Source organism: Molossus molossus, unplaced genomic scaffold (assembly GCF_014108415.1).
Source record: "Molossus molossus isolate mMolMol1 unplaced genomic scaffold, mMolMol1.p scaffold_m16_p_4, whole genome shotgun sequence".
NCBI lineage: Eukaryota > Metazoa > Chordata > Mammalia > Chiroptera > Molossidae > Molossus > Molossus molossus.
In genome coordinates, this window is record NW_023425377.1 from 108,661,416 (window position 1) to 108,675,423 (window position 14,008).

The window sequence follows — 14,008 nt, forward strand, 5'->3', positions numbered from 1 at the left end:
TTTTTAAGCATAGCTGAGGCTAAGCTATTCCTCCTGGCAGAAAAAAAAAATGTAAAAAACAAAATAAATTGTTTGGTAATAGCTCAAATACACCAGCTGAGAACTAATGAGACTCTTAATGAACCCATACACAAGGTTCGAACTGGAACATGAGTACAGAGGTGCTATAAATTAACTAATGAAGTTAAAGCCTGAAAATTAAAAGCCAATTAATGTGGAATGGTTCCTTAAATGTCTGATTCTTTCCAAACCACAGCAGTCTCACTGAATGTGTAGAAATCGTAATGTGTAAAATATAGATGCCAAATTCACTGGTCAGTTACCACACGTCTGCTTTCCTTCGGACGGTCCAAGGGTAAAAAGTCCCCAATAAGAGTTCTTACCAACTTTCAATCCTAAATTCTAACTAGCTTCAAACCTAACAAAACAAGAGGAATTGAGCTCAAGTTCTGACCACTTCTGCTCTCTGACTTGATTCCCAGAATATTTGGCCATGACCTGCTTCTGAAAAAAAGTTCGGTAAGTGGATCACATAACTTTAAGATTTCCTTAATGTCTATCTTCTATGAACAAATATCTTTGGGTTTGTTTGAAGGAAAATAAGAGCTTGCATCAATTTTGAAGAACATTTATCAAAAAAGAAAGTAGTCATTACACTTATATTATTTACATCAAATCAATTCTAAAGATATTTTTTATCATGCTTAGGAAAAATTTTTAAAAATACATTGAAAAACAAAAAAGCTACTGGCTATATTAAGAATGAATTAACCTAATAGGGATGTTCGAAAATTCAACCTTGGTCTTCTTTCCATCTGTGCCTGAGAGACAATAGGGAACTAACTTCTATTTTTAAAACAAAATAAATACTTGGGCAGAACATTATGAGAAGGAGTCAAAGCCCATAGAAGTACATGAAAGATAAGCCTGTCAAGACAGCTGTACAAGTACCAGGAGGGAATTGGCAATTTTGGTTTTTAGCTTTAAAAAAGAGGACGTTTTAACTTCTAAAGTGAATGGTATAATTCAGTAGCACAGTGAGAAATGGAACCTCCTGAATAATACAGCAATAAACTGCTGAATCGAGACAATAGGGGAGAGGGAGGCTGTTCGGAAAAGAACACCGAAGCCGGTGACCAGTGACGGAGATCTCCAGCCCCGCTGAGACGCCTGGGCTGTCTGGGTGGCCAGGGAGAAGGAGGGGAAGGGAGCCATGGGACAGAGGGGCTCTTCAGACCTCTTTCTCCACTACTCAACCGGCAGCCGCGCACCTTGACCTGGACGAAAGCCTAATTCCAGCTGTCCTCTCAGGTGCTAGAACACTGCCCAGTCCACGCAAGCGTTCAAAACGTGTGTTTGTGAATGAAGTGGGAATCCCCATAAATTTAGATCACAGAAAGAAGAGCATTTCTATACAAATGCAACACTTCCTGCTGATGGGGGTCGAAGCAACCATGAACACCTACGCTGCTGAGTCCCCTTATCCATTACCTCTGACTCAAAACAGTCTGCGTGTGTGTTAACCCAGCTCCTCTAAGAAGCAGACACCAAAACGGGATTGAAAACACAAGAAATTTATTAAGGGAAACCTCCGTGAGAGAAAATGGGGAGGGAGCCAGAGGAGGCTGGGAGGGCGGTCAGCCGGTGATGCAGGTCTGGGCCCAGGGAAGGAGCCAGGGAAGGAAGGTGGACCACGTGAGACGGCAGCGCCTTGCAGGGAAAGTTCAGCAAGGCTCACAGGGACTCCCTGTCACCAGATTCCAGTCCCCAGGAATGAGCCTGCGTTAGCACCCCTGCTGTGCTCACTCACTGGCTGGGGACAGACAGGAGCAGCCTGGCCTTGGCAGGCAGTGAGGGAACCACAGAGCAGCTGGGACTCTGGTCAACCACCCTCCCTGCAACTGGAGATCTGAGAGCCGCCACAGTTCCAAAGTCCACATTCCTCCCCCCACACTGGCGGGGCCACTGGTGTTCCTGGGGAGCCCACCACCGTTTTAGTGCTCTATTTCATTAAATCCAATGCCACCAATAGTAAAACACCCCATCATTTTATATACTCGGAAGAAAAAGTTGCTTGAAATTGCTTGATTTAATACCTTCGCACTTGGAGTTTCTACGTTTACAGAGAAAGCTCTTTGAGAGCTACATATATTTTCACCATGTATCCCTCTTGTGCGTACATAAAAAAGAAAATAAGTAAACAATTTGTTCAAATATTTCTAAAACGTTTTCCGAGTCCAACTTCTCGGAATCCCGTTTTGTTCCAGTCGCCGATATCCGACTTTCCTTATGTATTTTGTTCCTCTGTGTTGTCAAAAATATTGGGGACGCGTTACTGCCCGAAGGAGTGCTCCACTACGTATCCAGGGCTGTCCTCCTTGATGGCACCCACTCTTTAGACACTGTATTAGCACTTCCTCCACCTAACCAGAAAGTCCCATTGACAGGTCTTCCGACAACCACAAGGATTCATATTTCCTCTTTAGCCGGTCCTTCAATGGTTTGGTGACTGAGATGCTGAGAGACTGCAGTTGTCCAAGGCCAGGAGAATCACAACCAAATCCACGCTTCTTTGAGACTGGCCTGGTGGATAGCAGCTATGAGGGTGCACATCCCTTTCACCCACGTTTAACGGTGGGGGAAGGGCATCACACCTCATAAGGAGCTAAAGGCAAGGAATGATGTCTTTGGGGACCAGAAGATAGGAGAAAGAGTTGATTATAGTTGCTATTGCCAACTTATTCTGGGATGTAGATCAAATCATTCCACCTCACTCAGTTCCAGTACCTTCCCACCTTTTTTTTTTTTTAATCAAGTGGTTAAATGTAAGGTATCCTACGTTCTCTCTCAGCTCTTTGTTTTAGGAACCAAGGCCATACCCGAGAACTTCCTGACAGAATCTGAAGAATGAGTTGAGGTGCCCTGGCTCAACCCACAGTAGTTTTCTCATGAAACTGTACATCCAGCTGAATTCATTCCCACTAATGGAACCCCTGCTCTGGATTAGACAATTCCGTGGGGAGGCTGGTGACATTCTGGTGCCCCTGCTATGTCAGGGGTGGGGTGGGGGAAGAGGACTCAGGTCTATTTTGGGCTCTTTTCACGTCAGTATTAACTCTGTGGCCGAAGAGCCAGATGATTCCTCAGAAACAGAGAACACGCCCAGGATATTAAATAAAGGAAACATCAGTTTCGGTAGGGAAGTAGGATCTGAGGATGACAAGGCTTCGAGGCCACAGATGACAGTGAGTCACCAGCAGAGAGAACACTGAGTCAGAGGCATGGCCTCCCACCACAGGGTCAAGGAAGGAGCCCAGGCCTCTTGCCGAAGACATCCTCGTTCACTTTAGAGTTCTGATTTGAGTTAGTCCTGACCGTAATCTCCACTGGATTCGGGGTCAGTATGACCCCAACTCTCAAAAGGCATATTCTCAAGAAAACACACACCAACAACCAAAGTCAGCTTTCACAATGACAGCCACCTCTGACTGAATTATAAGGTGTTTACCAGAAAAAAAAAAAAAAACCAACAGGATTTATATGAAAAAACAATGAAGTCAAATTGTAAAAGCCAGTTCCAAGGAGGAAAATTCTTCATAAAGTTAGGTCCCTGACAACTTTTAAACTAAACGGAGAAATGTTTTCATAAATAACTTCGAGATGGCTTTTTTCCCCATCTGAACGTGCCTGCCAACAGAAACCCACACCGAAGGTGACACTTTATCTGTCAAAGAACTGATTAACACAGGCCCGGTACACGATACAGAGTCTAAGACGAAGTCAGATGAAATCAAAGGCACAGTCTCCCCAACGGTATGGGAGGCCCGAGGTACGGAACTCACAAGCAACGCCAAGTACACAGTAAGTAACACTACCATTCCCAGCGGCAGAAACCTGTGCCCCTCAAAAGAACCAGCCAGATAGAGTCCAAAATCCTTTGGAAATCACAGGTCAAAGCTTAGATTTATAAAGATTATTTGAACCTTGTAGGAGACAAAGTCATTAAAAGGCGATTTATAGCACATCAAACTTTCAGACAGCTTTAGCTCCAAGGCCAGGTGCCAGCCAAGAGGCCACGGGCACCCAGGCCGGTGGTTCTGATTTCAGCAGGCTTGACAATAACCTGGAGGGCTTGTTAAGACACAGGCCGGGAGCCCCACCCCAGAGTTTGCATTTCCAGCTTATTTCCAGGTGATACTGATGCTGATGGGCCAGGGACCACGCTTTGAGGACCACTGCCCTCGGATGCACTCGAGAAAGACTACCATGAAAATTTCTACCACAAGGTAAAAAAGATTTAGTTCCTTTTAACCAGCATGTGTTCTTCTAATAATATCATGAGACACTTTTGAAGGTAAAAAAAAAAAAAAAGGAGGAAAATTTGGGACAAAAATCATTGTCCAAAAACCCCAAAAGACATCAAAGCCACCTCACTATATGACTGCAAAACATCTGAGACAATGAAAGAAATGGTGAGAAACGAGCGGAGAGGGCAGCGGAAGGCGGAGGCAGCACCGGAGCCTGGCCTGGAACCTCCAAACCTTTACCCAGAGCCCTCGGCTCTCAGAAGCCAAGGCCTTCCTTATCAGGGCATGAGCTAAAGGCAGATGGCCCCGCAAGCGTTCCCTGGCCCAGGGTTCCCTAAGAGTGAAATCTGTGGTGGGGAAAAACAACATGAACAAAAATGTAGGAAGAGGGTCTCGGCGGCCTCCGGAGTCCGAGCAGGCACAGGGTCATCTTGCCCGAGTGGGGAAGGGGTGCAGCTGGTGGAAAAGACACCCCCTCCGGTCTGCCTGCCAGCCCCTCTGGATGAGAGGGGGGCTCCTTCTGTGCACCATCCGGCAAGCTAGCCCTCCTCTCTCCTGTGATCCCCCCTTCCCCGAAGCTGCCCTTCCTCGACAGCTGCCCGGATTCACCATCACCCCCAGAAACTCAGCAGTCGTGTTTCAGAGGACAAAATTAACTCATGTGATAAAAGGATATATGCAGAGAAGTAAATACAATACGAAGCCCTTTTGAAGAACATCATCAACACTACAGCACTATGTTAAAAGTCATTCCATTCCTGGCCAGCAGCCCACCAGGGTAAGGACGCCCTGTCCTGCCACAGGGAACGTCTCAGGAATGCCGGCGCGACAGAGGCGCATAGCAATGCGGCCAACCACACCCGGCTCCCCGCTCCGCTACAGGCGCACTTGCACAATCAAGGTTGGCAATATTTTCAGCACAAACTACTTACTCGAAAACAATATTGTCCTGAAATAGACAATAATGGCCTTTTCAAAGGACAAGGCACACCCATTCATAGAAACCGGACTTCTGTCCACTTGGGGAAAATCCTGACGGGCTAGACAGGCCTTCTTTCCACTTCCCTCTCTGATAGTGCATTTAATAGTTCAGAGCTGGCTCTGGCCAGTTTGGCTCAGCGGTTGGAGCGTCGGCCTGCGGTCCAGAGAGACCCGGGTTTGGTTCCCGCTAAGGGCATGTACCTCGATTGCAGTTTGTCCCCGGCCCTGGTTGGTCGTGCGGGTGGCAGCCACTCGATGTGTCCCTTCACATTGATGTTTCTCTCTCTCCCTCCCGCTCTATCTGAACAAAAAATGGAAAAATGTCCTCAGGTGAGGATAAAAAAAAAAATAGTTACAGAGCTGGACACTAGTGGGGAGACAGACAAACGCACCCCTCCCTCTTTTCCAAAATCAATTCCTTTTCCTCGCGGAGGAAACAAATGCCTCACCTGTACCTGTCCTTACCTGGCTAACTCTAGAGTCACCTGTAGGCTCAGCTCAGGAACGGCGTCCCCACAACGCCTTCCCTGAAGTCCCCCCGCCACGCTGTTATCACATAGCAGGCTGAAACGTCATGCTTTCGACACCCCCCACCCCACCCCCGCCAGTGGACACTCAAGGGTAGAAACCATGCTTGGCAAGAAGTAGGCACTCAACAGTATTTGCTGGAATATTGTGTATGTGTATGTGTGTGTGTGTGTGTGTGTGTCTGTGCACGTGTGCACATATCCTGCTCAGGACAAAGATGAGGCAGGTGAAGATATGTATACCTTGTGGCTCAAAACCAACAAGGAAAACTTTGCTCTTGGATCACTGAGTTTCCAGATGACTTTATCCTTCAAAGCTCAAAATTCTATTTTGTCATTTATGTAGGAAATTGGAAAACTTTTTCAAAAATATTTGGCATTGGTCTTTGCCTTCTAAAATAAGGATTATGTCATTTTTTTCAACATTTTCATGATTCAGTCCTAATTACGAATATACAATTATTATACCGCGCCATCTTTTAATGTAGGACTTCCAGAAAATACTGACTGCTTTTAGAGATTAAGTGACCACGAAGATTTTGCTAAATTCTTGGAGCCAATTTTAGAATATTTCTACCTCGATTTAGAGTTGTTGTTTCACATCCCTTTCTTAGTGTGTGACTTGTACTATCTGAAGTTAAATAAAGAGTTTTTAAAAGGTCTCAGCATGCACCCTGGCCAGTTTGGCTCAGTGGTTAGAGCATCGGCCCTTGGACGAAAGAGTCTCGGGTTCAATTCTGGTCAAGGGCACTGCACCTGGGTTGCAGCTCGATCTCCGGCCCTGGTCAGGGTTGCACAGGAGGCAACCAATCAATGTGCCTCTCTCATCTCGATGCTTTCTCTCTCTCTCTCTCTTGTCTCTCTCTCTCTCTCTCTCTCTGCCTCTCTCCCTCCCTCCCTCCCTCTCACGGGAAAAAATCAACAGAAAAATATCCGTGGATGATGATTTTTTTTTTAAAGTTATCAGAATGCACAGGCATCCAACTGTCTCAAGACCGCCCTCACCTCCTTGCCCCTGCGTTGGGGAAGCATGAGCGTGTGCAAGTACACAAAGGCCCTCCTGGGCATCTCCGTCCCCTAAACTCCGGCTCAGTGTTTCCTGAGCAGCAGGGGGAGGCTGCCCCCCTCCACACAGCTACACTCTCATCTCTGTGACCGCCCTCAACATGATGTATTTTAGTCCCTTTTTACAAGTTAGTCTCCAGAACCACACTGGACACTTCTTGAGAGACGTACCTTTTCTTATTCAAAAGTTTAAAGCTGGTATCCAGTAAAGCACAGAAGATTTTTTTCATAAGTATTCAAAGGTATTTAAAGGAACAAAGGTAGTCATAATGACTCCATACAATTTACATGCTTTAAAAAAAAAAAGTGATCACTGACTATCAAGATTAGATAGAAACTCAGTAATAACATCAATAAGGGTTAAATGCCAAACTTTTTAACTTTTATTTACTTCATCAGTATAACTGTTCACTCAGAAAGTAGTGTCATAAAGATCTTCTAAAGCTAACAGAAAAGCACCAGGAATTCTTGTTAAGGGCGGGGGGGGGGGACCCACAGATTAAAAGAGAATTAGAAACTTATCAATCAAATGTATTGCATTTGGATCCAGATTCAAACAAACCAACTGTTACTGGGGGTGGGAGGAAGGACCGACAAAATGTGAATGAATATAAGAAAAATGTGAATACAACCTAATTCTTTGTAATATCAAGGAACTGTTATTTGTTTTTAGGTGTGACAAGGATACTGTGGTTCGAAAGAGTTATCTTTAAGAGCTATGTACAGTTGTCCCTCATTTATTGCGGTTAGTCCGCTCAGACTCCAGCGGTTGCATCTGGCGTTGAAGGATCCCTGGGTGCTCGAGTACACAGGCCTGCAGTCCACACGTACAGTACTTTTCATTTTAATTGCAATACAGGGGTGTATAATTAACTCAGACAACCGAGCGCATGCTGTATCATTTTCACTGTCTCGATCCACTTTTTAATGAATATATTTGAAAAAACTGCAACAGAGTGAAGCCGCGGAAGTTGAAGCGCGAAGTGGCGAGGGACGACTGTACTAGAGTATTTACGGATGACGCTGGGCTTTTGTTCAAAATAATGGGGTGGGGGAGGCGGTTGGTAAGGGGTATAGGAGAAACCAGCTTGGTTGTGGGGCAGTGGTTACTGAAGTTGGGTGATGAGTATATGTAGCTTAGAGTTTTGTCTCTATTTTTGTACATGCTCAAAATTTTCCAAACTAAAAAGTTTTTCAAAAATCATTAGATGACCAGATGTCCTGTTGATTCTATGGTTGGTCATGGCTGCCCCCACTGCTTTCTGGCTCCGGATAGTTCCCTGCTATCCAGCGGGTGTTGCTGTCCCCCAAAAAGGGTTTCAGCAGAAGGTCCCATTCCTCTCTGAGGTTCACGGCCTTACACGAACAATATCCTATTCTTACATCTACCCTGCACTGAAAACCCAGCCTGTCATCTTCCTCCTACCTAAGACAGATAGCCCATCAACCCCCATGAAGATTAAATCAAGTCAGCCAGCAACAGCTCTGAGAACCAGGCCATGTCTATCAGCCAGTCTGGAGCTCAGACCACATTCCAGTCTTCTGACCCACTCAGTTCATCTCAAGGAAAACATAAAACAGAAACAGAATATCAAGACGGATGGTGGTGCCCTGGCCAGATGGCTCAGTTGGCTGGAGCGTCATCTTGTACACCAAAAGGTTGTGGGTTTGATACCCGATCAGGGCACATCCCTAGGTTTCGGGTTCAATCCCTGGTCGGAGTGCATACGGGATGCAACTGACCCACATTTCTCTCTCACATCTATATCCCCCCTTCCTCTCTCTCTAAAATAAATAAAAACATACACTTGGGTGAGGATTTAAAAAAAGACATATGGTGGTCACACAGTATTTCCGCAGAGCTAAAATTCAGCACCAATCTGACCAGAACTCCTCCCGATACCTGGATCTCCCACACAGCTCTCTGTGCAAGGCCTTCCCTCCCCACTCTGAGTCATAGCTACCCCGGCCCACTCTCTGGCTACTTACCCTTCCTTACTAAATTGTGTAGCACTTATCACTACCTGGCAATGGACTATATGTTTTTTTATTATTACCTCCCCTTTCTAGAACATCACCTCCCTGAGGACAGGGACTAGGCTTTGTTTGCCTCTGTGCTCAGATTCTGATCAGTCCCTGGAACAAAAGACAGAACAAAAAAGGTGAGCCAATACCTGTCTGATGAATGCTCAGGATCCCGGGAAAGCACAACTAACTGTCCAAGAGGGCTGACACAAAAGTCGAGGCTCTTCACAAAAGCCAGGAACACGCAGTTTCGCCACCTCCCACACACCCACTGCGCGCAGAACGGGATGTCATGGCACTGTTCATCCACTGTCACATTTAAACTCGCCTAACCAGCGGAAACATCCGTGACTACAGGACCACGTGAATGATGGCTGAATGACATCAGTTTGTGCCCGAAACACTGGACAGGACGGACCACAGCACCTTCACATGCTCTCAACAGTATTTCCAACATACACAAATTATCTCAGAGTTTCGGGTACAGTGCAAATTATATTGGGGCTTTTAGGGGCCTCATGTCCCTATTACTTTTAAATCAAAATCAGTGCCCTCACCCGGCAAGTGTGGCTCCGTGGACTGAGGGTTGTCCCATGGACTGAGAGGTCCTGGTTCAATTCCCAGTCAGGGTACATGCCCAGGCTGCGGGCTCGATCCCCAGTAGGGGGCGTGCAGGAAGCAGCCCATAAGTGTTTCTCTCTCTCCCTTCTTCTCTTAAAAAAAAAACAACAACAAAAGAAAAAATAAAATCAGTGTCCCCTCCCAATTCTTCCCCTACTCTAACTCCACCAGAAAGAAATCCCCACCAGAGTCTACCCATGAGAGTACAGTGACAGCTAGAAACATGGCCCAGAGGCGAGTGGTTCAGAGCACCTGGTTTGGTCATGTGTCAGCTCTACCTCCCAGCTGCAACCTCAGTGTGTGTCCTGACTGGTAATCGAACCCGCAACTTTTTGGTGTACAGAATGATGCTCTGTCTGTCTTGAGATTCTGTTTCTGTTTTATGTTTCTTTTTTTTTTTTTTTATCCTCACCCGAGGACATTTTTCCATTTATCTTCAGATAGAGCAGGAGGGAGAGAGGGAGGAAGAGAGAGAGAAACATCGATGTGAGAGAGACACATTGACTGGTTCCCACCCACACAACCCCAACCGGGGCCAGGGACAAACTGCAACCGAGGCACGTGCCCCCAGCAGGAGCCAAACCCGGGTCTCTCTGGTCTGCGGGCCGACGCTCTAACCGCTGAGCCAAACCAGCCAGGGCTGTTTCATGTTTCTTGAGATGAACCGACAAGATCAAAAAACTGGAAAGTGGTCCCAGCGCCAGGCTGTCTGACAGAGAGCACAGTTCTCAGAGCTTCTGTTAGCACCATCTGACCAGAACCTTCTTCCTGATCCCTGGATGGCCATACTGTTCTCTGTGGAAGCCTCCCCCCCCCCCCAGTACCCCGTCCCGCTCCTTGGCTACTTACCCTTCCTTATTAAATTTGTAGCACTTATCACTACCTTGCAATGTACTATACATTTTTTTATTATCACCTCCCCTTTCTAGAACGAAAACTCCCTGAGGGCAGAGACTTGGCTTTGTTTGCCTCTGTGCTCAGATTCTAGTCAGTCACTGGAACAAAAGACAAAAGACAAAAGGCAAGGTTGATCCAATACATGTTTGCTGAATGCTCTACCTCCCAGCTGCCATGTGATCCATGTGTCATACTGTGACTCAGTTTCCTCACCTGTAAAGTAGGGGCAACAACAGTCTGTCTCACAGGGTTGATGTGAGAATTAAAGGATTTCATATTCGGTGAACTGCCAGGGCCAGTACTGGGCACAGAGTTAACTGCCTGAGCTCTCATGTTCAACATTACTACTACCACCACATACAACTGAACATACTCATATACCAACATTTACCATTATTCTAGGCAGTACAGAAGAAAAAATGAGTTTGTCCTTTGTTAAAGCCTGAAACAAACGGGTGAGGACAGTGTGCCATAACCCAGGGCCAATTCTACTGTGAATCTTTGTGGCACGAATGAACATCTGTCAACTGGAGGGAAATGCAAGTAAGTATTATCCAATACACTCAAAACATATTGCTGAGCGTCAGTAAGATCACCGACTCAATGCTCTCAGATAGCATCACGCGCTGGAGGGCACCCAATGACGTGTAGCTATTATCACCAGTGTTGGGATCATGAAGCTCAAGGCCAAGTGGGATTTTAAAGACTTCCAGGCCCGAGGCCTCTCCCTCCCCACACAGCCTGGAAATCCACAGTTAACTCTACCATCGCCCTGCCGCCCCTGGGCCTCCGCATAAACTTTCCTGCTTTTGATACATGAAGGTTCTGCCTGAGACTCAATTTAGATGAAAGTTCTCCACCACTTACAACCACCTAGATGAAACTGATATGGTCCAGCCCACTATTTTGCAGACGAAAAACAGGTCTACGGGTCCAGCAACTCGTCTAAGATGTCGCCACAGCCAGCACCCTGAGGAACTGGAAACGGGGCCCCTGAAACCTCCCCCAGGGCTCTCCCCCACCTCCCCCACCTCCCCAACGGAGACAGCATCCCAGCTCCCCAGATCCACAGCCCTCCACGCCCAGGCTCCCTGCTCCAGGGTGGACTGACTGACGTCCCACAACTCACCATGATCTCTCTCTGTTCTTCCAGGTTCTTCAGAAAATTAGAAAATTCACGCAAGGAGGCATCTGTCAAGAGGAAGGAGCAATTACTTGGCGGGCAAAGCCAAGGAGAGCGACCCCAGGCCTCCCTCCACGGACACGCACCTATGCAGCGCTCGTCGTCGGTCTCCGCGTCGCCGATGAACTCGAACTTGAAGTCCCGGAGTGAGTGGGCAAACTTCCGCTGGGCGGCCGAGAGACCTGGGGAGAAAGACTCAATCATGACGTGGGTCCTCGAGTCGAGGCTCGGGAGACCTCGATTCCTTCCAAGGTCTACAGAGCGGGGAGCTCTCCTCCACTCAGCCGGTGAAGAGGCACAGCCCAACTCTGCCAAGGGGCCCTCATCCCGGGTGCAGGCCTCTGGGTGGCTTCTGTCTTCTACTGTATCCCGGCAGAGAGCAGGTGCCGGAGAAATGCTTATCCCTGCCCCAGACTCTCCTCCCTCAGAGACCTGCCTGCTTCCCTGGCTCCCTAAAACATGTTCCCTTTCTCTGCCTCCTCGGGCCACAGCCTGCCTGATTCACAAGTTCCAACTATGAACACACACTCCTGACAGTATTTCTCAGGGCTCCATGAGGTCCAGCTGCCACCAAGGTTTCAAATAGAAGTGTCTCAAGTAAAGACTGGTAACTACAAAACAGTCACAGGGATGTGAAGTTCAGAATAAATCCAGTCGATAACATGACAGTCACTATGTGCTGCCAGCCGGTCCTGGAAATATTGGGGGAACACTCTGTAGGGTACATAACCGCCTCACCACTACGCTGTGTACCTGAACTAATTCAAAATAATACTGAATGTAAACTACAACTGAAAAATATGCACCCGCGCACACACGCTCAAAAGCTTGCCATCAGCCAACCAGATGCCCTTAACTGACTGTCAAACTCCAGTCAGAGAACTCAGAAGATATTGAAAGAGTTTTCACAGAAAACAGCACCAAGGAGGTAACTAAGGCCAAGCAAGCTTAAATGTTAGAAAGAATTAATTCTGCAAAAGACCTCTGGAGGGCCTCATCTTTTTAAATTAGAGCTTAACAGGAAATAGTGGGAAACCTACTTCTAATCTAGGCTAATATTTATTTTATGGGCCACGTGCCATGCTAGGTAATACTCTTTCTATCTCATTCAATGCTCTTAAAAGATAAGAAACATAAAGATTAACTCCATTTTACAATGGAGAGTTAAAGCTCAGAGATGTTAAGTAATTCACACAAAGTTGCACAGCTACTACAACAGCAAAGGCTTGATTCTACTCCAGGGCTATTTGTCCAAAAGCCGGGGTACAATTACTCTGGTCTAAAGCACTTTCTTAAGAAACTGATCACTGACTCCTTCACTCCTTATGGTTCTAGTCTTAGGACAATGAGTACTGAGAGACCATGTTCAAATAAAATTTTGGGTCCGGCAAATTGAAAAGTTGAAAAAAATGAAATGTAATCCATAACTGCTGATTGGAAAACTCTTGCAAAAAATAAACATGGACAATAAAGTGAAGCGAACACTATTAAACACGGAGGGCTGTTTTTAATACGACAGTAGGATAATAAAAAGAATTGTTCTTTCTCATTGTCTTCACTTTATTATAGCTAACAAACGAGGAATGAAGGCCAGATTCTTATTTTTACACTACAAAATGCTACTTGATTTTTTTCTCCTTTATTGATTTTAGAGAGAGAAGAAGTGAGAGGGAGAGAGAGATAGGAACATCAATGAGAGAGAACATTGATTGGCCGCCTCCTGCATGTCCCGCACTGGGGATTTGGCCCACAACCTGGGCATGTGTCCTTACCGGGAATAAAACTGGTGACCTCTTGGTGCATGGGTCGACGCTCAACCACACCAGCCAGACTCTACTTGATGTTTTTTTGACCAACTCCTTATCCCCAAATTATGTACGACAGCACCCCACTGCCCTCAAGTTGCTTTCTCCAGCACCTCTGACACTTCTAGTAATGCTCACCAGCTCTTTCGGTGGCCATCATAGTCTGTTTTGTTTTGATTTGTTTTTTCCTAGTAGACTATGCTTGTTAGTACATAGGTTCCCAGTGAAACTGGGCAGAAGGTACAGATTTTCCACAGACCTGCAGCCCCACGCGTGGCCTCCCTCACTGTCAACATCCCCACTGCCGTGGTTTACAAAACTTCATTCTTCCTCTAATTCCTGTCTATCTTATTGTTCTCAATTATTTTTCTCTTTAAAATGACATTTTTTAAAAAAAGAAAGAAACACTGAAAGACCTCAAAGTGAAAGGCAAAATCTTAAAACTTTTAGAAGGTGCTACAGGATTGTACTTTCTTACTCTGGAAGTCTGGGAGAAAAGCACACCATAAGGTGAAATGTGGTGGATGGCAAACACGGTCACAACTCCTGCCCCTCCCTGTGGGTGCTTCTCTTTTCAAGGTGACTCTGCAGCTCCCC

General features: G+C 46.3%; 1 protein-coding gene across 1 annotated transcript in view; it reads right to left on the bottom strand.

Annotated features, from left to right (window-relative positions):
- The window catches only part of ARHGAP10 (Rho GTPase activating protein 10), a 280,473-nt gene that overhangs the window by 189,559 nt on the left and 76,906 nt on the right, over nt 1-14,008 (bottom strand). The window contains exons 2-3 of the mRNA XM_036240821.1: nt 11,693-11,788; nt 11,553-11,614 (exon numbers count right to left, since the gene is read on the bottom strand). Coding sequence (XP_036096714.1) covers nt 11,553-11,614; nt 11,693-11,788 — 158 coding nt within the window. The remainder of the gene's footprint in view (nt 1-11,552; nt 11,615-11,692; nt 11,789-14,008) is intronic.